The sequence below is a fragment of the Tyto alba genome, unplaced genomic scaffold, assembly GCF_018691265.1.
Source record: "Tyto alba isolate M040663 unplaced genomic scaffold, T.alba_DEE_v4.0 Super-Scaffold_40, whole genome shotgun sequence".
Classification (NCBI taxonomy): Eukaryota; Metazoa; Chordata; class Aves; order Strigiformes; family Tytonidae; genus Tyto; species Tyto alba.
The window spans coordinates 27,167,112-27,191,358 of record NW_024881316.1 but is presented as its reverse complement, the minus strand read 5'-3'; the positions used below and the strand labels follow the sequence as shown (position 1 = coordinate 27,191,358).

The window sequence follows — 24,247 nt, the reverse complement described above, 5'->3', positions numbered from 1 at the left end:
AAACTTTGCTGCAGTTCTGGATAATTTGAACTTTATTCATGTATGAGACTCAGTGAGAGCACAGTCTGGTCTATTTATTACAATCATTTTCAGAGCTGTTTATGATTAAACATATTCTAATAAGAACTTTGTATTTCTTCTGACAACATTATCATGATGAGAAATAGGAAAGCCTATTGTACTGCTCTAATTTAGGAACTGATTGCTACCACAGCTAAAACTAGAAAAGTGGACACATGCGGACACACACACACACACACACACACTGCAATAGATAGTTTGGTTTACTTTTCATTAAGAAAGCCATACTTTGTCACTAGAAAACATGTTATTTAACAGAGAGATATTCAGTAAGATTATAAATGTTTTTTAAACATTTCACAGAATAACAGGGGTTTCCTTAGCCTCCTAAAAATAGCAGCAGTCAGATGAAGTCCAAATTCTGATAACGCACAGTGAAGTCATTATTGCACAAGCCATGTACTTCTATCCTGTAGATTGTTAATGAGTTTTCTCCTTTATGCATACTAGAAAAAAAAAAAAAAAACAGTCTCCTGGTTTGGGCTGAAAAAGAGTTAATATTCCTTTTCCAGAACTAGAAGAGTGCTGTGTTTTGGATTTAGATTTGGGTTTTGTATGGGAAGAATGCTGATAGCACACTGATGTTTTCAGCTGCTACTGAGACTTCAAGGACTCTCTGACTCCCCATGTTCTGTCCGTGCACAAGGACACAGGAATCAGGGAGGCTCAAACCAACCAGGCTCAAACCACGACACCCACTATTTTGTAAGAAAATATTCATTAAGAGCATTTCCTTATCATTGCCTGGAGTTTTTAAATGCATTTTCCCTGTAACTCCTAGTCCAGGGTTTCAACCATCTGGAATTAGCACAGCATGGCTCAGTTTTACTAAGAGAACTGCTATTGAAGTGAGAGAAAGTGTAACAGCAAAAGCCATTCAAGATAAGAAAAGTAGAATTAAAGGTAGAAGAGTAATTTCTGAAACAAGGATGGTTAGCAGCTTAAGGATTTAAGAGAAAAAATGCCAACACGGAAAGCAAGTCAACAGCTTCCAATGAGCAACAGAGGCTGGACCTTCTTCACTTGACTGTTAACTGCTGGGTGGCAAAGACTCTCTGGGTACCTCATTGAGTATGAGGAGTGTATTAATATATAGTCTCATATCTCCTTAGTGCTAGCTATCTATTCGTGCATTAGCTAACGCACAACTGTTTTGTACTCTGAAGCTGTGAGTTTTCTGTTTAGATGCAGAGTTCCTTTTTGTATTACAAAAGTTGTGCAAAATGATCTGGAGAGGAGGGATGACAACTTTATAGAGTGAAATTTAATATTCACATGTCTCATGATGTTCAATAACTATAAGGGTTGATAAATTTCAAGAAATTAACATGTATTTCACAGACATTGATCTAACTTATCACAGATGCAGATTAATTATTCATATTCCATATTTCTCATCAATATTTGTTATCTCAGTCTAGACAAGATAAAAAGTACTTTGGAGAAAAAAAAAAAAATGAAAGAGAAGTGGATCACTGTATTTCCCTAGAGGAAATAAATATAGGAAAATAATAATTTGGTGAAGTAAGTTTCTCTTCTCACAAAGCCACCTTTTCATACATTTTTAAATGACAGTCCAGACTGGAATGAACAAGGCCAAGATTTTAGAATAAGCATCTCGTAGAAATGTAGTGGTAAGGCACAGGCATTCAGCAATTACAGAAACTGAGCCTAGCTGCAAACTTGTCGCCTTTAGAGACCAAGTTATTTAAACATAACAAAACAAACAAAAAGTCCCCAGCAACAACTGATTACTTGGCAAAACAGGTTAACTAATTTGGTATCACAACCTGAGCCCTTTAAGCAGGGTCATATACATTTCCTGTTCTTTCAGCAGACTGAGAACAGAGATCTCTCTTCTCTGTGGGTTGTTCTCTAAGGCTACAAGCAAATAGAATTTCTTCTGAAGGAGGATAAACAGTACTTAGAAACAAAGTTCTTTTTGTTTTCATGTCATTAAGTTCTAAGACTGGGCATATCCACTGAGCCTGGTCTTTCTCTAGTATTGTGTGTTAGGGATTTCTTCACCAAATAGGTTGGTCTTTCATACTTAACCAAATATTTCTCTGTAAATGCTGTTCTTTGAAGTATGCTTGCAGGAGAATAACTTCATATTACATTATGTACGCAGCAGTGCATGCATAGTTTATGCATAGTTATGGCTTAGTGTAAAGGCAGCAAATAATTTAGATTCCCGAAGAAATGGAAATATATTAAGTATTCAGCTGGAAGACATATGAGATACTTACCTTAGCAGAATATTCATGAACAGAATAGATTTAAAACAGAGCAAGTTATTCTTGAATTTGAGAGAGTATGGACAAATGTAATGATCTGTGTTGGCTGGAAATTTGCTGTTTCCTTTTAGATGTAGGTTCTTCAAAAGAGAACAAGCACCTTATAGAAAATCAGTGCCTATTTAGCAATCACATAAAGAAATTTTCTAAAAGCAACTGTATCTACATTTGTAGTAAGCTGTCTGCTGAGATGTCAAAGTTGAAGACAAGAGGCCCTTAGCCTAGGAATGCTTGTGTGATTTGGACACTTCAGCTTTTTATTAGCGTTGGGAATATAAAAATATAAAAATATAAAAACTGAGCTCTCATATTGCAACTCTAAATGGTGATATCTGCCATGGAATACATTCACTGGAGAATGCTGTAACTGTTGAATTGCCATTCTTCTTGTTCTTCATTTACCCCCATGAGTTATTCATTTCACTGCTTGTGGTTTCATCTCAGAGGGCAACTGAGCACCACACAGCCACTCACTCCCCCATTTCCCCCCAGCACTGAGAAAGAGAAAATAAGTAAAGGATCAAGATTCAAGAGAAGGGCAGGGAGGCATGAATCACCCACTACTGTCATGGACAACAGACAGACTTGTTAGAGGAAGAAAAAAATAATATAAATTTAATACAGACACTAATAACAACAACATTTAACAGACAGAGTAGGACAATAAGAAGCATTACCACATCCTGAAAACACCTCTCCTCATCCCTCCCTTCTTCCCAGGCTCAGCTCTGCTCCCAATATCTCCACCTCCTCCCTTCAGCAGCACAGGGGGCAGGGAAAGGGGAGTGCAGTCAGTGCTGCCATTTTTTTAATCTTGGAGAGGAACTTCTGGAACTTCTTCCCTCTGCTCCAATGTGGTCCCCCTCTCACAGGAGACAGCCCTCCACAACTTTTCTCTAACTTGAGTTCCTCCCATAGGCCACAGAATTACCCTAGATGCTCAGGTGTAGAACAACAACTTTCTCCAACTGGAGTCCCTCCCATAAAATGCAGCCCCTCCCGAGCTGCTCCAGTGTGGGACATCCCTTCATGTTGCAATCCTCCCAGCGCTGAACTACAACAGTGGGAGCTGCTTCTTCCCACAGTATCCTGGCTTCCTCCAGGCACAAACACCTTAAATGTCTGTACAGGGCCCCCATAGACCGTATATCAGCATCTGCTCCACTGTAGACCTCCGTGGGTGGCAGGGGTGGGACACCTTGCTGTGTCACCACAGCATACAGTAGGGTCTCTGCTCTGGCACACATCCCCCACCCTTCCCCCCTCTTTCCTCCTCCATTCTTCCACTGACCTTGGTGTTCATGTAGATGTCACAGATCCTCATCTGAGCTTCCCTTCTTAAAAACATTATTGCAGAGGCACAGCTAATTGTCTTGGCCTTGATGCAAAGGTGGGTCTGGCTTGGAACTGAGGGAGCTTTGAGCAGCTTCTCATAGGGGGTCACTGCTGTAGCCCCCTCCCCTCCTACCAAAAACCTCACTGCTCAGTCAAACCCAGAACGGTGCTAAAACACACAGAACTGAACTTATTAGGTAGCTGGCAACCCATGGATACCTTTTTTGGCCTATCTTAAGAAAAAAACTCACAAAAAACCCCACCTCCTAGGCAAACCCAAAAAACTGTACTTTCACTGTTTTGAAATATGTAAAGCCATTAAACAAGACAGATGTCTGAATAAGTCTTGATGGTCTACTTTTACAGTGTGCTCATTAAAATCTGAAAGAAATAGCATTTTAAATATTATCATGATAAGGATTACATGAAAGTATAGGCAGACAAATAATCTGTCCTGTACAAGAGTTTACTCTGAAGACCGAAACTGCATTTGGCTTCAGTAACTGGAAGTTCTTAGGCTGAGACTCTGAAGAATAAGGTTTCCTCCCCTTGTGACTAAGCATATATAGGAATTTGAGAGATGGCCAAGACGAGCAAATCCATAGCATAACCGCTATTACAGCAGTTAATACAGCAAAGAAATACAAGGGAGTTTTGGCAGAACTTTAAAGGGCATTGGGTAAATCACCAATGAAGTTAATGGAACCAAGGCAATTTATAAAGTGTAGATGCAGTCTGCTACAGATATACTGTCTAGGTTGTCTCCTCCTCCTAGCCCAGTACTTTGCTATATATATACACCATGCTTTGACCACTCTGCAGTAGTTCCTGGATCAGGATATGCAGATGTTTACACTTGTTATTTACCAAAACAATTTTATGAGTAAATATTTCCTGAGTAAATGTTTTAGTATTTTTTATGACAAATTATTTTATGAGTATGTTAACTAGTTTTTCACCAGCTGCTGGAGTACTTGAGCCCATAGCTGTAATACATACCTTAGTCACTCATTTCATATTCTTGACAAAAAAAGTAGAATTCTATCTAGATACATATACATTCTGAAAACATCCACCAGAAACAAGCACTCTCCAAATGATGCTATTAAAATCAGTGTTCATTCTGTCCTTTTAATTTCCTACATGATTCTGACTGCAATTTATACATTTGAGCAGAAAATGTCTTTGGATTGCATGACACCCATTTCTTTCCAAAAGACATTCACAGAAAAGCAAGCAGTTGCAATGGCATTCTCTTTAAGAGCATCCTGTAGTCATCTTATTAGGTTGCTATACTAGAAAACATTAGATAGAAACATGTTAAGCAGAGTTAAATTGGGATTTGAACTGTATGTTTCCAATATGCATATTTCACTATATTTTTTTATAATAGCAAAGGCATGAAATAAACATGCTTACTTCAGCTAGATAGCTGAGTCATCTTTTGAATTCAGTCTTGCAAGACCCGAAAGGATTATACATATTAAATCTCTATGAATCCATTTACCTTGTCTTTGGAGCATAAATTTTCCAAAGTCTTTTCCATGTATATCACCTTGATAGGTAAAAACACCTCTTTCAATTCCTGAGGATACCTAGAATATGTTGAAACAGAAAATAAGTTTTCTGAAACAAATAAATAAGAATGTTTAGCCATTTGTTTTTCTGACTTCAAGCAGATATATGGAGCTCAGATTTTCACTTTTATCCTTTATAATATTAGTGAATTTTCTATGCTTATACAATATTTATCATGTTATGATTGAATCAGTATTAAATAAAGTTTCAAAATAACACCTGGAATGACTTTAAATTATCTAATGTATACTGCTGGGTTTTAAAATTCTTCAACTCTCATACATATAATTGAATGGGTATATGGATATAGAAGTCCACTGAATTGTCAGATTTTAAATTATTTTACATAGAAAGCATCATGAGGCACAAAGGAGAAATGCAAAGAGTAAAATAACTATTTTTCTTCAAGATTAAATGTAATTTTATTACAATGAACTATTTAACAAACTGAAATAGGACAATATTTCTGAAGGTTAAATTCCTAATTGCATCTAAGAAGCAAGGCAAAAACATGGCAAAATATGGTGATTCACTCCACCTTCCCCTTAGTAAACTAAAAATTTGAATGGGAGTGGCAGGTAGAATTTTGTACACATATTTCTGAAAATAAAATTAATGTGATCTCTACAATGATATCTAGAGTACTGTATTCCATATTTGTAATATAAAAAATCTGATAAAGAAAATCACAAATTGCTTTAAAGTCAGCAAGCTTTATCCATAACAGTCTGGTTACTTACATAACCATCTAGTGCCCAGTTGTCATTTTCAAACTTGCTCACAAAAATGTCACTAGGTCCTTTAATCTGAAAAACTTTCAAGAGTAAATGGGCTTCTTCTTTCTTGTAAACACCTATTAACATAAAGGAAGTAACACATGCCTTTGAAAAAAATTTTCAACTAGTTTGTTCAAATATCCTTTCAAAGCTGTGTATTGTTTTAGAACTCAAATATTTTGGAAAAAAAACATTCTGTAATAACAGAATTTTATAACCTGGAAAAAACAAGATTTAAAGTGCTGTAATAGCAGGATCTTATTTTACTGATCTTTTACCCACATCATATTTGATAACAGAATGCAAAGTTGGTTTTGTACTGTTTAATTTTATACATAAATGAGCAAGAACATTTGTCTTTTCATACAGTATTTCTACGTTTCTGAATACAGATAGAATTCATTGCCTGGAATTTCCTTAAACTGGAAAAAGCTAGATTTTGCTTACATCACAGCAGCATATTGCTATAGTAAATATGAATAGTGTAGTGAAAAAGTTGCTATTTGGCAGTCAACTGCTGAAATTCTCTCTGAACTCTTGACCTTAAAAGGTACTGACAGCTGATAATGCTCTTTTTAAATATATCTGTGATCAGAGGCTAAATCAGAACTTCATTGTCACATTTGCAGAAAAGAATGAATGATGTTGATTAAAAGGTACATATGTTTTACTAAATTATTTAATTATCTGTACCTAATTTATGTTATGCCATTATCAAGACCATATTGTTTCAAGGCAGTTATTAATCATTATTGAATAATGGAGCTTTTCAATGGCACAGTTCTTAAAATGCCTATATGCAGTTCATCTGCCACTTCAATATTGCCTGCAAGTTCAACACATCAATACTATCCAACAGCCCAAGATGAAAAAACCCTACCTCAATATCTATTTGAAATGTAAGGGGAAAAATAGGTGGGTGACCGCATATAAATTGACTGAAATCCGTACAGACCACTAGATTAGGAACTTTCTTTTTGCAAAATAAGCAGAAAAAGTTTTTTAGTGAAAACATAAAGGTTTTGTTTCTTTTGTGTTTGTCAGAAAATACAACAAAACTGAACAAATTAAAAAAATAAAAATAACAGCTTTTTTAGCATCAAATTCTGAACCTACCTGATAGTTTGAGTTGTATGTTGGAAGCCTCAATGAATGTGGCATTCACTTTGCTGCTTGTAGTATTGAACCAATCAACAGTCAGAGTAGCAGGATGTCTTTTTCCTAAATATTCATAAAACCCTTTCCACAGTGAATTTATAAAAAACACATCCGAGGGTACTAAATAAAAGTGGGCAAAAAAGAAACAAAAATAGTAATAAACTACAATAAAGTAACAATCTTTCTATCCATACTTATGTTCTTCATTATTTCTGTTACAGCATCAATCCACTGTTCTAAGGAGGTATTATAGTAAAAATTTTACAACTGGAAAGACAATGTATCTGATGACCTTTCCACACAGTTGCCTACAATATACTACACCCATCCATTACAATGCATGTTCTTAAATAACCTCATACTTCATAGCCTGTGTGCTTCAGTGAATGTCCTCAAGCCTATGGGAAACAATGGACTCTTCCCCTTTAAGGTATGATGAAAAAAAGAACATTCTGAAACTGGGGATTTCTGGAAGGGGACACTGTTTTAGGCTATCCTTTTTGTTTCATGAATCCAATAAAGTAGCACTGTGTGTGATTTTAAACTGAATGTCAACTGAATATTCATCTGAAATCACTGAATTCCAGATACAGTTTAGCGCAAGCTTTTAATCAGTCATTTGTAGACTGCATGCTTTCTCCATACAATATTACTGCACTTGTGAACAGTGAATTTGCCAGAGCAGGGAACTTCTTTGGTTTAAAATAGAGGTCTGTTTCTCAGACAGTGATGTTTGAATAATCTGAAGTAAAGATCCTATAAAAAGAAGCATGAATTATAGGAAGAACTATATGTATTTGGGTAATTTACTGGAAGTTATTGGTATTTTTCCTCTATACAGAAAAGAAATTATTTACAGATCATGAAATGTTGTATTTTAAATATTTGGCTCAATGACTGACAGATTACAAACAGTCTCTTGTTCAACAGTATCTGCAATATTAACATTAATTAAAAAGGAAGTGGAGAAGAGAAAAAAATTATTAGGAGAAGATTTTGTCAGATACACTTACAGTGTGCTACATGTCTTGAACATTCATTTCTCCCCTACATATTACTATATTTCTCCCATATACTTTGCTGTTATAAAATCTGTGGAAGACTTCCTTCAAATGTGATGGTGAAGTTAAACAAACAGTTAAGCTGGCCAAAAGAGACCAACCCTCCTCCTGGCCAGGCAGCACCCAGTGTTCCCTGGCAGCTTCTGAGAAGTGAAAATAGACATTTTTCCACTTAGTTCTAAGCTTTTCTCTAGCATTACAATTTGAGAAGTAAAGCTTTAATTATCAAAATAAAACTTAATAAAAAGAAATGTTTAGCCAATCACATCAGATCCTGACAAAACAACAGCCCTAGCAACTTAAAATTCACCCTTACTATCTATGACCAATTCAAGTGACACTTGCTAAATAGCTAAAGACTGATATTAGAAATGTTTCAAACTCTTCTAACTAAACACTTAAAATAAATTATTGGATTTTTTTGCTTTTTAACAAACTCTGAGCACACGTAAAGGCAGCTCTCTGTATTGAAGGAAAATTATCAATGTAGGTATCCTGTGTATCCATTTTGAATAAATTCCATTAATATTTCCTTCTCCACTTAATCACTGACCGCAAAAGTGAAATAAAAAGAAACCCAGGTCAATAATACCATATACTTTCAACAAAACATACTGACAGGCAGTACATCTGAAAATCTGATGACTAATTAGCTGCTGACTGTCTCTTAAACATCTTATTACACTTCCTAGTACACATTTTATAAAGAGAAAGGATAATAACATTTTCAGTGCCTTTTGCCTTCAAATTGTGCAAAAGCCACAAAAAATGTTGTTTCCTGCAAAAACAACATATGTTTCCTACATATTTCTCATTGCTTTGCTACAGTAGTAACACACACTAAATTTGAAAACTGGAATTTTAAAAATACATTAAAATTAGTTTGGTATTTCTTTTAATTAAAATTGTACATCTGAAGTTATTGTCATGAAGGTGAACATCTAGTAATATTGGTATGAACATGAAGGGTACTATGTAACGCTTTTGGAAAGGAGCAGATGCCATATTTCTTTTGTCACATTCAATATCTTCAGTATCTAGTTTCTCTAACCACACTAACTGTCAATATTAGCTGTTAATCTTTGCAAAATGGTACCACTGACTCAGGATTTACAAAGTTTACACTTGCTGCAGATGAACAGAATCAGTAGGGAAAGAAAATACATTTCTGCTTCACCAGTAAACCTTTTTTTAAAAGGTTAAAATGCAGTCCCATGGATGCTGCTGAGAATTTGGTGTGGCTCTGACCCAATTCTGCCAAGTCCTTGCAATGTCCCTGCCCTTTCCACCCACTGTGGGCAAATGCAGAATGAGAAAAACGAAATGGGTATCATTATAGTAATATTGCACCAACTGTGGATTCTCCTTGGAATGGGACAAATGGGGAAATCCATGGCTACTCTTTAAAACAGCTGCCTAAATATTTTTGCAAAGACTATACAAATCAGTGAGAACCATGGGAACCAAACAGTCTATTGTAGCTCTTAAACTTCACATGGGTATTGTGAGGACTCTTTAGTTGCAACTTATACTCAATTGCAATTTACATTACTGTAAAAATGATAGTTACTATTGCTTATGAAAACATTAACTCTGGCAAAAAAAAAAAAAAAAGATAGCAATTTAATAAACAACAATAAACATAATTTGTATTCAGATATCCAAAGCTGGGAGATCAGAACATGAATCTGTTCTGTTACAAAACCTCTAGTTTAACAACATTAACTTTATTCCATTTAAAATACAGATATCAGCAAATAGAATTCTACCAAAAGCCAAGATAACAAGATAAAAAAAATGCTCCAAAATACATAAGGTTCTATACTAAAGAGAATTCACATTTAAAAAGATACACTAATAGTGCAGACTTGGTTTTTAAAAACAACTGAAAACTTTTCACCGTTAATTACTTTCATTTTTTACAGTTTCAGTCCTCTGCTTACTATTTTTGTCATTTTCAATCTTTCAATCATAACATTTCTTTTTTTTTTTTTTTTTAAATGCCTTTCAGATAGTTCTTACTTATCAAAACTAGTTATAAGGGACAGTATGTGGTGTGAATTGAGACTGATACTCTGCATAATTAATATATTTGGAGTCTTGGTCTATATATTAATTTGGCATTGAAACGTCAAAACTTGTGTGGTAGCAGATTAATGTATATCTTAGGTGTTCAGTGAGGTGAATCCTCCAACAAATGAAGACTGTATATTAATTATAATGAATGCACCTTATATCCTGCTTTATTGTGAGTTTGTAAAAATAATGCATTTGAGAAGAACTCATTTATGGTTTCACCTGACACTCACTAATAAACTCACCAGGAAGGTTAATTATAAGCAGAAATACCTTTTTATCCTATCTACTCTACAGAGTCCTTCTGTGAACTGCCATGAGTGTGAACCATTAATCTTATTTTCCCTGCAGCTTTCTAAAATTCAGAATATAGAGTTGCAAGCTCATTTATTTGGTGAAAAGTCTGCTCATTGTTAAATAAATCAATAAAAAAAATAAAGACTTTCATTTTCTGAAAATGATTCAACCTAAAAAGATCTATGTCAATGATTTCTCAGATGTATTTGTCTATTTTGTTACTGGCAGGAAGAAAACGTTAACTGCACACATGATCATGAGGAGGCATAGAAAATCAGCAGTAATGTTTGCCTGCTGCTGGTGGTTCACATTGTTTAGTAAACCCTATGTTAGAGTACCTCGAGAGTTTCTATGAAATGAAGGCCATCAAAATTTCCAAAACAGGTTTTGGGGTTTTCTTCTGTGGTTTCTTACAACACTTGCAATGTAAAAGGCAGAACTTTGACTGAACACAACATCTACATTTATAGTCTACTCTCATTATAAGGCTCTCCATTATAGCAATCTCTCTGATATAAAACTACATCAAATGTGAGTTTTGTATATATATGCTTTATCTTTTTGGCTTGACAGGGTTGCACATTGACTGTACAATTATCAAAATTGGTACTGTAGAAATTAAAAAATGCTGTTTGGTAATTTCATATAATAGGTTTTACATGACACCTGTTTTTATGAAAGACCTCAACATTTATATTCATTTGAAATGAGTAATAAATTCTTAAGTTAAATATTGGAAATAGTTTTATTATCCATAGCAATCTAGGGTGTAAATCAATTTAATTTATTTAGATCTAAAACTCTTCTTGTATACAAACCTGGAGTTTTAGTTATTGTTTCATTAACTTCTCTCACTCCTTTACCTACAAGTAAAAAGACAAATTATCATTTTCATGAACATATTTGTGGTTTCTTTTTTTTTTTTTTTTTTTAATAGAATGTTAAAACAACAGCTGATGGATGCAATCATCTCTTATCCATATTTAAAACAGAAATAACTGCTCTGGAATACTTTACATGTTCAAATGTATACATTTACACAAAGCTATCAGAAAATAACTTAGGTAAACAACATTTTTTCTGTGGTAAATTGTCTGGCTAGTCAAGTATTTCATACATTTAGGCCTAATATTTTTATATCAGCTCCAATGCTATAAAAGAGAGCCTTATAGAGGGGAAAAATACTATATCTAATTATGAATAATAATATATTAAATATAGTAAAAATTGAGTTAATAAAGATTGATATATTTATGACACAAATCAGCAAAACCTATATAGGTGGATAAAGATGACAGGACCAGATATCATGGGAAAGGATGACAACCAGTATCATTTGCTGTATTTCTGGTACACTCAACAGAGTTATGTTGATTGACCCTAGGTCAAGTTGTGGCCTCATATCATTAGCCACTTTAAAAAGACTAATGTCCCATAGGAAGATTTGGTCCTCCATGTGTTTTTTGATTTTGGAGCAGAAACTCACTGATTATATTGATCAAGTGCTAAGTGTGGGACACTAAAGGAGAATTATACCTAAATCTTGAAGCCAATAAAGAAAAGAATTCTTGCTTACAGAAATCTTTTCTCTAATTATCTTTAAACTTAAAAAAAAAAAAAAAAAAGAAAATTAACAAAAAACATACAAAATTGTTTATCTCAAATTACTAATTATATAGTACCCATGAAAAATCACCCTTTTAGGGAACTAGAATAAGAAGATAAATTTTTTTTATGTGGATCACGTCATGACAATATTGAAATAAAGAAGTCTACCACAACATTAATGAAAAATCAAATATTGTTCAAATATTAAACCTGTTTAGTGTCCTTTGCCATATTAGAATTAAAAATCATGTTGCAAACATCTTTCCCAATGATCTGATTATTTTTACTTTATTCATATTTTAAATATAATTTTGTTTTCTTTTTCTGAATTGAGAACTTACAGCCATGTTTATTCACATGTGAAGAGCAAAGTTAGCCCTCATAACTATATACTTAGTTACTCTAGCAAAACTATAAGAAATTTATATAAATATAAATAAAAGTGGAATCTTCTGCAAAGATTTTTTTTATTTTATTGTTAATTTTTATTTTAGAACATTTTATAAGTCAAAGATCATATATGAATGAATCTAAAAGCCAAGATATGAAATAACATTTTTGTTCCTAATAGAAAATTATACATTAAACCCTGAATAAATTGAAATACTCTTTAAAACTAATATAAAGACAAATACAGTTAAAAGTAATATTTTATATTTTTTAGGTTTTGTTTGCTGTTGTTAGGGGTAAATTTATGTCTGTGTGTTTGTGCATTTACACACATATATCCCCATATTTTCTTCCATGAGTTCTAGATGTTATGATTTGATTTCTTTACTGTTATTTCCATAAAGTAAAAGTTGTTGCATCATATGTGTCTTTAAATAGTAAATGGAAAACATTAATCCTGTTCTATAAAATAAAAATATCAGGGTAAATTAAATCCAACCAAGTAGGGCCCAACGTATCACTCAAGTAATGACTTACTTTTACAAATAGGTGATTTTCCTGTCCATTTCATATCTGGTTTACATGTCCGATGCTCTGATCCACCAGCAAGAAAAAATCCTGGCTGACAAGTATACACCAAAGTATACCCTAATGTAGGAAGATCTATTGCTTTCACATCTACATGTGCCGGTGTCTCTGGCTGTCTGCAAGCATGAGCTGCAAAGGGTTTTTTAGAGTTAGAAAAAGTGGTGGTAAACAGTTTCCATAAGATTAGAGTATGTAATCTGAAATAAATGCATGCCAACTTGTTCCCTTTCATTATGTAAACTATGTACACCTTCTAGAAACTTCAAGTAGCTATTACTTGTAAAATTAACACTATGAATATATAGTTTTATTATTGTGAGAAGATGGAAACTATACTATCACATATTTTTATTAATACACCAAAATTAAATCATGATAGCAAACAGTTAAAATGAAGGGAAGTACTTGACATTGTACATGGTGCAATAATTGGTCCTGTGAATTATTGTACTGTCACAGCCTCAAGCATCACTTCCACTCAATGTTTTGAAAATTACAGAGCAGTTACTGTGCTAAATAAATTTATTAAAAATCTCTATTGAAATAAAGGTTCCATAGGAAGGCTTTGTCATAGTACATTACTTATGACAGGTGTGGTTGCACAGCATGTTTCTTTCTCTGTGCTTCATGGTGTTCATTTATAACAACCCAAAGATAATTTGAAATAGGATAAGAATCTAAAGTCATGCTAATTAATTACTTTTAACTTAGTTCAATGTATTTTAATAGAACAGTTATTTGTTGTCCTTGAACCCACACAGAGCTATAAATACACTAATCACTTACATACCCATGCATAGCTCAGAAAAGCTGAATTTTGCTGAGTTCTAGTTTATGATTCACAAAACACTAGCCAGCAAATTAGCCCCATGCATATTTCAGGCCACTTTCTGTTCTCTATTAATCCAACACACAGAGAGAAAACCTAGATTAATTTAAAGTAGCCAATGCAGTGGGTTAATGACGACAGACTTTTTTGAGTAAAACTGACAGAATTATTGTGAACTTCTTAAAAAAAAAATCAGAAAAATCTTACTCCAAATTAATATCCCAAGTACACCTTTGGTCTTAGAATATGAAATGAAACACATTTGAAAATATTGTTTTAAAAAAAGTTTACTTTTTGATAACATATAATTTACTACGAATTTCCACATGCATGACTTTGTGACTCTTTTAAAATTGCACGATATTCTAACTCATTAGATAAGAAACCAGACTTACGAATGCATTCAGACTGTATGCCACTCCAAGTTAAGTTAGCAAGACAAGAACGGGTGGTAGATCCCTGAATATGATAACCTTTTCTACATCTGAAAAAGACTGTGCTCCCAACCTAAGGATCAAAACAGAATATTAGATAAAAGAGGTACCCATCATGTGTAGTCAGATATCGAGACAGTGATAAGCTACTGGAGAGATTTTTTGAAAAATAGAAATGTTTTCCTTTTACAGTTTTTACAGTTAAACTTTTTTTTTTTTTTTTTGATATGATTAAAATTTTGAGCAATTGATCTTTTGTAACCTCATTTGAAAGCAATAAGTGGAAAAAATTGACAAGGCTGTGCGCATGGGGAAGAACAACACTCATACATTCCAGCTTATTAGTTTGTCAGTGTGACAGAGAAAACTAAACAATGGAGATGTCTCTCTTTCCTATACATCACTGCATATATTTCAATAGGACTTGACCATAAAGTCTGTTTCAAAGGTTTCTCACTGTGTGACGTGACTAAAAATGTCTTTTAAGAGGAAAAAGGAAAAAGAAAAAAATATTAAGAACTGTTCCATATAAAAATAATTTCAGTAGAGAAAACTCCAGGCTACAATTCCTTGCACTGCATTTGTTACTATAAACTATCTAAATTTTACTTGCGTTCAATTAGCAGAGAGATGTTATGGAAAGCCTTCTTTTGGTCAACTGTGATATAACCTTTCTCAGAAGAAAAGGTTAAGTAACAGAAAACTCTCTTTATAGTTCCACTGAGAATAGAAAAGCATGAAAACCGGATACAAAATTGCACGTGATGAAGAATTTTCCTAACATATGAGAGAGAGATTGTGTGGAAAATTCTAGTAAAATGGACTTATTGATGGTATTGGCAAAAATAACCAGAATACAACTCTGGGCCAATTTATTTGAGGATGCAAGGCTGACAGGTAAAGCATTGCTTTTATTTTGGATAAAACATCTTGGCAATAAATATAATCAGATGAAATGAAAAAAAAAAAAAAACACAAAAATTATTATTATTTAAAATGATATGACTCCTTAATAAAGTAACGTATCACATGAACAAATGCAAGTAAATTGCAAATGAGTAGTGATCAATGCATATTAATAAAATAGCTTGCAGGTTTATAAATGCAGACAGCTCTACATTAAAAATGTCATATAAGGACTTCAGTGACAATTAAAAATGGGCAGTTATCTTCGTCTACCTGTTAACTATATACTCAGTTACATAACAAGAGATTATAATAGATGTTTAGCAAATGCAACACCAGTTCTGTCTGAAGTGGCTCGGGAAATTCAATGGCATTTTTAAGGTCAAATTACTGATATGGCTTTGTAGACTCATCACTCTGAAACTCTTTTTAAACATATTAATTTCTCTATCTTGCCAAGGACACACAGCATGTCTGTAGTAATAACTAGAACAGAGTGTGGCTGGTTTTGACTCTAAGTCATCGTGCTTCTTGTGAAATTGCCAATTCTAGTATCAATAAGTAATGATGAGCTGCAAATCTTTCCTTTCTGGTCCAAAAGACCAAGCAAAAAAATAATGTCTAGGTTCAAGGTAGTTACAGAGTTATATGTCTTTCTCATTTTACAGGTAAAAGTAAAAATAAAAGCAGTGCAATCCTTGTATAATATTTGGATGAAAAACATTGGAGGTATTTGTAATGTTCACAGTGAAGTGAAGCACAAAATGCACAGAATGAATGGGGCAAGACAGGATGCTGGTGGATATGGGAAAACCCTACGAGGGTCTGTTGCCTTTCATCACACCTTTCTGTAATGAGGAAAGACTGTTAAAAACTGGTTTATAGGAGCTTGCCTAAGTCATACAAACATGAAGCCTCACTAGTCACACATTCACCTCCAAAAATCTACTTCACTAGGAATTGGAGAGAAGTGTACATCTTCTTGTACCAAATAGTGATCTGAGAGTGAAAGTGTATATGTGAGAAAGACTTTACACAGAACACATGAAGACCTATCATTATCTCTAGAGGTGAATGTGACATTAGAACAGTGAATTGGCCAATAGAATTCTGGTTTTAAAGGCAACTTGTGAGGTAGATAAAAGGGGGAGAGAAACAGAAAAATGAAACAATCAGCAAACCCCTGATTAAATTAGGTGCAAAAATTAGAGTTGTTTTTGAAGTGATGATGAAGATCGCTACAGGGTCAAGATGAGACAACAGACAGAAAGGCAACTGCAACTGCACCTGTTACTAGAGGAACCACCTTAGGGGTAAGGCCACAAGATGTGGCTAGGGGAGAAGTGCCTTGGCATCTGTGAGCCTGGTAGAAGCAGAAGGTGAAGAAAAGGGCTGACAGACATAGCAATGACAGCACAATTTCAGGAGAGGGAAGGTGCCAATAACCAGAGGAACTTACAGAAAGGATTTTTTGAGAAATAGTTGTACTAACTGATTGCAGTACTATGTGGCACACTGCCCTAAGTTAAGAAATAAGCCAGTAACCCAAACAGAACATAGTTTAGATTCCAACTGCAAATATTTATACCTGAATTATCTATCCACATGAGGTTAATCAATCTATATAATGACTGTGGATTGGTCATTGTTGCATCTACTTTTACTTCCTCAGTCACTTTTCTGACTGTCACTTGGTAAACTAATAACTTGTGAGGAATTTGGAAATTATAGAAAGGACATTCATCACAGACAACCTGGTTCCAACACATAGAATAATTTTATCTTCTCTGACTGAATAAAATGTAACATGAATTGTTAATTTAGTAAAGCCACTTGCTGACTTTTTTGTCAAGGACTACATGGCCTTTGGATCAGAGAGGTCTTTGGTTGTTAGGTATTTACAGACTATTCATCAATGTATGAAAGAATTATGATTATAGAGCAAAGTAATTATATCATGTCATATCATATTAGGTAATCAATTTATAAATAGTCCTCCCTACTGAAGTCTCCTAAAGGACTGACCACATGATATATTGCAAGGTTAGAAGTCCTTTCTTTAAGCTATAAGTTTCAAAAAAAAAAAAAAGAGCTTTGAATGAAGCAATGAAGCATGAGTTTTTATTAAAAAGGAGTAGAAATTTCATAAGGTTTACATCAGACATTTAAGCCTACAGATAATTTAATATATCTGTAATTATTAAATGCATCTTCATTTTAGAAAGCTAATAAATAAAAGAACGAATTACCTCATAACCTCTGGAACTGTTTTGTATTCCAAAATGCGGCGTACCAGGGTCTGTACATGTATTGTGTGCTGGATCTAATGTAAAATGTGAAACATGACAAATTTTATTATGGTATGGAAAGAATAACTTAAAACTGTTTACAAAGATTAAGTCCTTTCATGAATGTCTAGTGACCACAATCATTGAATTTTTAATGGAATTTGTGTATTTGTATATATTACATTAATATTTCCAATTAAATTTCCAAGATAGATTACAGTACTTTGTTTCAGTACATTGCCACTATTTAAGGGCATTTTTTGTAGACATCTTTGGCAGTGTAGACTTTAGCATTAGGTTTGCATTAATTTTTGCTAAACTTACACTTCTAAACCTTTTTGAATACATAGTATATGCTATTATTCAAAATGTAAATGGAACATATCGGGAAATCTTTTTCTTCTCTTCTTTCCCAATGAACAGCTTAATGATTAAGTTAGATTTAAAAAAAAACAAAACAAAACAAAACAAAACAAAAAAAAACACAAAAAAATCCACAAAACAACAAAAAACCTAAACCCCAAACCAACCTAGTTTCTTATAGCAAGTAAAATACTGAATTTTTTGATAGATTTTTGTATGTCACCAAGAAAACAAAAGTTTCAAATGGACTATGACCTCAGCTGTTGCCAGAGAGTGAAAAGACAATCCCCGCCCCCCAAAAAAGGCATGCCAACAGAGTATAACTCATTATCTGATGATCAATTTCATGAATGTAATTTAACGCAGCCTGAAACAATTTTTGATTCAGCAATATCCACTTCACATTCTGATGGTGTATTTGCTTTGGGGTTGCCCAGGCACATGCACCAAGTAGACAGCACAGGAGTTGATCTGTTGGATCCTTCTGCACTATGTTATTTCCTCTTGGCAACTAAGTCTGATTTTGTGCTGACATTTCATTATGAAAAACACAAGTTGGGGCTATATTTCATCTGTAACCATTTTTAGTTTTCTGTAGAGGGAAAAGTGAATTTATACAATAATATGATATGTCATTTCACTCTCAGTCAACTTCCATTTTCAATGTTGACCATCAGTAGAATATAACAATTCAACTGGACTGATAATTACCATAGACTTCAAAAGTTAGGTGGATGCTGACCCAATGTTCAAGAACAAAAACCAAACACATTCTGGACCTTGAGCTGCTTGAACAGGTAAAGAACATTTTACAACTTATCATTAGCTGAAATGCCATTGCTAATAATAGACACATGAAGCTGAATTGATTTTTTAAGACATGTCTCATCTGAAGAAGCAGTAGGGAAAAAACGAAGAATTCTCAAAGTATTTTAAGGAAATTATCAATACCAAGAAATAGAAAAGCTTGCCATCATTTGCCATCATACGGTACTTCTAGGCATAGTTCTAGGCATTGTTCACTGATCTTATTTTTTGAGTTGCTTAACAATGGTACCTGTAAATATTTTAGATGGTCCAATATTTTCCTTTTACAATAATATAAAAACAATGATGTTAAAGAAACACACGTCTTTGATGCAGTATTTTCCATGTGCTTCTATATTATGCTATATAAAATATAAATAGAAATGTCATTATGACATTTTCAAATTTGATTCTCCACAACAGGCACAAGATTTAGCTTTTATAAACCTTCTTGTCTCTGTTGGAATATATAGATATAAAATGGATTACCCAGTTTATAAAAACTAAGGACAGAAGCAGTTCTGAATTCAAATCAAAGAATTGTAATGAGTGTTAATGACTTAATTTGCAAATACAGTCTGCTTTCAATAATCATGCTTACTACCACTTCTCAGAGTGCACACCCCAGCTCTTCCACATAGCTAATATCTCAGACTCAGCAAAATATATAAATGGGCTACAGTCTACATCTGAATGTGTTTGTTTGAAATATCAAAGAGGATTTTTCTATTATAACATCAGAATAATTTTTTCAAGCAAGTAACACCAGTTGGATCAAATTCTAATGTCAGTGGGAGTTAAAAGGTGTCCAGTATTTCTCTGTTAATCTTATCGTGTAACATGCTAAAAGCCTATCACTTGCACGTCAGTCAATGAGAAACTAATAGTACTTGGAAATTTATCAGAATTTCAAGAAATCAGACCCAGCAGATTTCATCCTCTTGAGCAGTAAAGCCACTTTCACAAAGTCCAAAAACATTTTTGATGTAGGATTGATTCTGAAAAATGCCTATAACTCTCCAATAACAGAATCTGGTCTTTAATCTGCCCAAGTCTTCTGTGTATCTAAAAGATTCTAAAAATAGACGGAATAAATTTATGTGCTTGCACATATTAACATTCTGCATTTCCAGCAGGCAAGCAATCATGTAAATTTACAAATGACTTCATATATGATTGTGTTTATCCTAAAATTTTTATACTCAAAATATAACCTTATTTAACTAGTTCTTTTTATATTACACAGACATTTTCTATATTTGGAAAGCTAATTACTAGATTTATGATAGTGTAATAGTTCATCAAGAATACTCTCAGTAGAAACAGCATAAGTAGTGGTAGTTATTACCAATGCATGTTGGCTGAATTCCACTCCAAGTACCATCTGCTTGACAGAATCTTCTCGAGGAGCCTATCAGAATAAAAGGGGGTCTGCACTGAAAGCTGACTTCAGATCTGTAGGTGAAACTTCTTCCATTGAGACGTCCTTCTGCTGGAGTACCAGGATCACCACAAAACACAGCTAATATATAAAAAAGGAAAGAAAAAAAGTTATTAAAAATGGCACATGCTTCAAATGAAGTATTCTACATTGTTTTATGTGCAAGTCAAGCATACTGAATATGAGTGAAAAAGCTATGTTCATTTATCTGTGCAGGACTATAGCTCAGATAAATTCTTGATGGCAGTTTAAAATTAATTGTCACTGTTATAGTTACTATAAGCATAAAACTTAACCTGGAAAAATAGGCTTTTTAATTGAGACACTTAAATGCTGATTAGATTTGGATGATAAAGTAATCTCAAAGTAGACTCCTTATATAGTAATGATTCAAAATGTATCCAGTTTTCACATCAGTCACCCTCAGATGAGTAGGCTGGAAATTTTTGCTCTGATTAAGTAAAAGGAAAAATGTTTGTCAGTCCTGATAAGATTTCAAACACTGAAAGAGATGAGTTGGCAGATTTAGAGGAAGCTGAAAAAAAATACAAACAAGATATAAGGGTATGTACTTGCCTTCAGAAAAGAAAAAATAATTTAGAAGGCTATGAGTTTAGAGAGTTAGGATTCTTGTTTTCACATTTCTCGTTAATGGAAATGGAAAAATGAATTAAAAAGGAAAAGCGTAAGGAAAAATTTATTCATGCTTACCACAAATGAAATTCAGAACATTCAGAAAGATTATCAGTAAGGCGAATGGTGATGGTACCAATTAGGAAATAAGAGATGAAGGTGACTTTTGGGGAAAGGACCATGACCTTAAATAGGCACAACCACTCAATTCCATAACAAGATACGCTTTTTGGAAGCAGGAGAGAAAATCCTAGTCCATAAATTATCTGATTTAGATGAGTCCCTTTTATACTGTGAGAAACTGACTGCAACATGAGACAGCTGACTATAGCTTTGGTGAAGCCCCACACAACTGTACTCTGAAAACTTACGCAAACATTGTGGGATGTCTCCCCGCCAAATTCCTCGACCCTCACAGGAGAGAATAGCAGTGTTAGACAGCTGATAGCCTTCTGCACAGCTGTAACTCACACTGGCACCCCAGCGATAATCAGATCCTTCCACTTTTGCATAGAGTACTGGTGGAGGGGGCCCACACGTAATAGCTGTGTCACAGAAAGAAAAGTTATAATTTTAAGACTTCATAGGGTTTAAAAGAATGCAACACAATACCTACTCATACTTCTGAAACTAAAAAAAAATATTTTATGCTGTTCAGTTACAAGAAGACATTCCTGTGTTGACAAAGCAGCCTGTAATAGACAGAAAACAGATTTAAATACAAAAATACCACCTCTAGGTTTAGGAAGTCCCTGAGCTCTAGGTTGTTGGAAGCAAGAAGGGTATATATCTTACTTAATTCTGACCTTCTTCCCTACATATTAATTACTGATCATTGTTAGAAACAGACTACTGACCTAGGTAAAAGTTTTCAATAAACATGATTTATTTCAAGAAATATGTTTCAATGATTCTACAATTGTAAATATTTTTATTTTATTTTAAACTAATTTTGCAACAATATTTATAGCACTTAATATGACTTTGTTCATTCACCTGCTCATTTTCTAAGGCTTTCAGCATGAAATATACATTGACTTTATTAGTAATTAGTGGCTAAGAGTCTTTAAAAATATTCTGATGCTTTCCAGTTTCTGAAAGAGTGCCCAGAATGATGAAATCTGGAACAACCAAGTTTACATTTACACATCAGTTCTTTCAATAAAGAGCACAACTGTAAAATCACTCAGTGATTTTTACAAGAGAAAATGCAATCAGTTGAATACATATGCCAAAATTTAATTAGTAGGCTAGACTTAAACACCACTTTAAAGCAGTACTAGATATGTTAGCAGACTAGGACTTTTATAAACAAAAGGTGCCCTAGGCTGCTAAATTTAATCCCTGAGCTGCTGTACTGGTGCTAACAATTTTCACCAGGCTACCTTATTTGCCTTTTAGCCTCATCTCCACTATGACCTGTACATTATTACTTGTAATTAGCTATTTTTGAATCATCTTTTTGGCTATTTATGACTACACTACTGCAACAAGGGAATCTTTTATAGGAAGTTTGGTTTGCAGGATCCATTTACAGAATTTCAGCTATCTAATACAAGATAAAAGGGCCCAAAAAGGAAAATGGCTACTTCATTCCCAGAATTTTAAACTGATCACTCTGATAATCTTTATTGTAGAGTGATTTAGTTCTGTTGTGGTCATTAATGTTGCTATTCTGACTGATATTATAACACAGTATACGTGCAAAATAAATATAAATTTTACACAAATACTTATCTAAATGTTTAGTTGCATTTGCATGTTAATTGTCCCAGAGAAGATTTTGATAATTTTTTATAAACACACTTGTCCATAGAGACACAGATCGTATATCAGTGTCTGCTCCACCGTAGATCTTCATGGGTGGTGGGAGGGGCTGCCCTGCTGTCTCACCACAGGATACAGGGAGGTCTCTGCTCCAGCACACCTCCCCCACACTTTTCTTCTCCATTCTTCCACTGACCTTGGTGTTCATGCAGCTGCCACAACTCCTCATCACAAGTCCAACTCCTCCTCACCATGTCCCTTTTAAAATACGTTATTGCAGAGGCGCAGCTGATTGGCTCAGTTTTAGTGCAGAGGTGGAGCTGACTTGGAGCTGGGAGAGCTTCAAGAAGCTTCTCACAGGGGGCCACCCCTATCGCCCCCTCCCCTACTACCAAAAAACCCCACTACTCACTCAAACCCAGGACACCACTGATTAGTGATTTTCACATATAATATCAAGCCAGCATTTATAAACTATTTAAGTTCAAAAGCACACCTTTGCAAGTTGGTTTACTCTGGTTCCAAGTGCTGTCTTTTATACAACGCATGGTAGATGAACTGGCAGGCTCCATCAGGTATCCTGGATTGCACTGATAGCTGACTGTCTTATTAAAAGTAAAATCATTTCCAAACTGAATGCCATTTGCTAATGCACCTGGATCTCCACAGCTGATCACTAGTGAAGAAAAAAAAAAAAGGGATTTTTTTTTCCAATAAACATGTAATGAATCATTAAACTATATAATAACTAATATCCTTTTTTTTTAATGTACAAAACAAGAAAAAATTTGATCAATATATTTCACACAAAATCAAAAGCATAATTTGTAATGTTTAGCTAAAAGTCATATTTCTGAGGCATTGTAATTGCATGGGTCTAATATGTTCTTTAAACACACTAGTTTAAGCTGCTATGCTCTACTAATACTGCAGATTGTTATGTTAGTCATAGTTTTGACAGGAGTTTTCGTTCCTTCACACAGAGATCTTTGTCATATTATGCCTAATGTTGATGGTACATGTAGCTCCAGTAGACTTATGAAATGACTATCACTATACTGATGTATTGTGGGTCTGGCCTTGCCGGTGAGTGCATCGGCCCTGCTGGCCTTGAAGCACCCCTCCACTCCCTGCTTGTTTTCACTGATGAAGTAGCCCAAACTCGCTGATCCTTGATTCTCAGTCCTTAGCAGAATGGTTATCAGTCAGATCTGACTCATCTGGCTCACAATAAAAACTGGCACAGTAATGTATCCAATTAGGTAAAATCTGATCTAGAACTACCAGAACTTCATCATCTGTACATACGCCACAAAAAAAAAAAAAAAAAAAAAAAAAAAAAAAAGGAGAAACAAGCCCAAAACCAAAAACCCAAAGGAAACTCTAGAGGAAGACCTGTTCTTAAGAATAATGTTATATTTTCAGTGTTGACATTCATGAAGTAAACACTGAAAAGTTACCTATGAATCCATCTTAAAAAGATAGTTCTGGAAACATCTAGCATGTATTTAAAGGGCATGTGTCTTTAGATAAA

The 24,247-nt window shown here is 34.1% G+C and overlaps 1 protein-coding gene across 2 annotated transcripts in view; it reads right to left on the bottom strand.

Moving 5' to 3' along the window:
• The window catches only part of CSMD1 (CUB and Sushi multiple domains 1), a 1,179,538-nt gene that overhangs the window by 10,179 nt on the left and 1,145,112 nt on the right, over positions 1-24,247 (bottom strand). The window contains exons 59-68 of one of the 2 annotated variants that reach the window (XM_042802880.1): positions 23,210-23,389; positions 21,318-21,491; positions 20,221-20,394; positions 17,664-17,737; positions 14,470-14,581; positions 13,195-13,374; positions 11,478-11,522; positions 7,184-7,345; positions 6,032-6,144; positions 5,221-5,308 (exon numbers count right to left, since the gene is read on the bottom strand). In XM_042802880.1, the coding sequence (XP_042658814.1) occupies positions 5,221-5,308; positions 6,032-6,144; positions 7,184-7,345; positions 11,478-11,522; positions 13,195-13,374; positions 14,470-14,581; positions 17,664-17,737; positions 20,221-20,394; positions 21,318-21,491; positions 23,210-23,389 (1,302 nt within the window). The remainder of the gene's footprint in view (positions 1-5,220; positions 5,309-6,031; positions 6,145-7,183; positions 7,346-11,477; positions 11,523-13,194; positions 13,375-14,469; positions 14,582-17,663; positions 17,738-20,220; positions 20,395-21,317; positions 21,492-23,209; positions 23,390-24,247) is intronic. The other variant, XM_042802881.1, reaches the window with a different exon arrangement.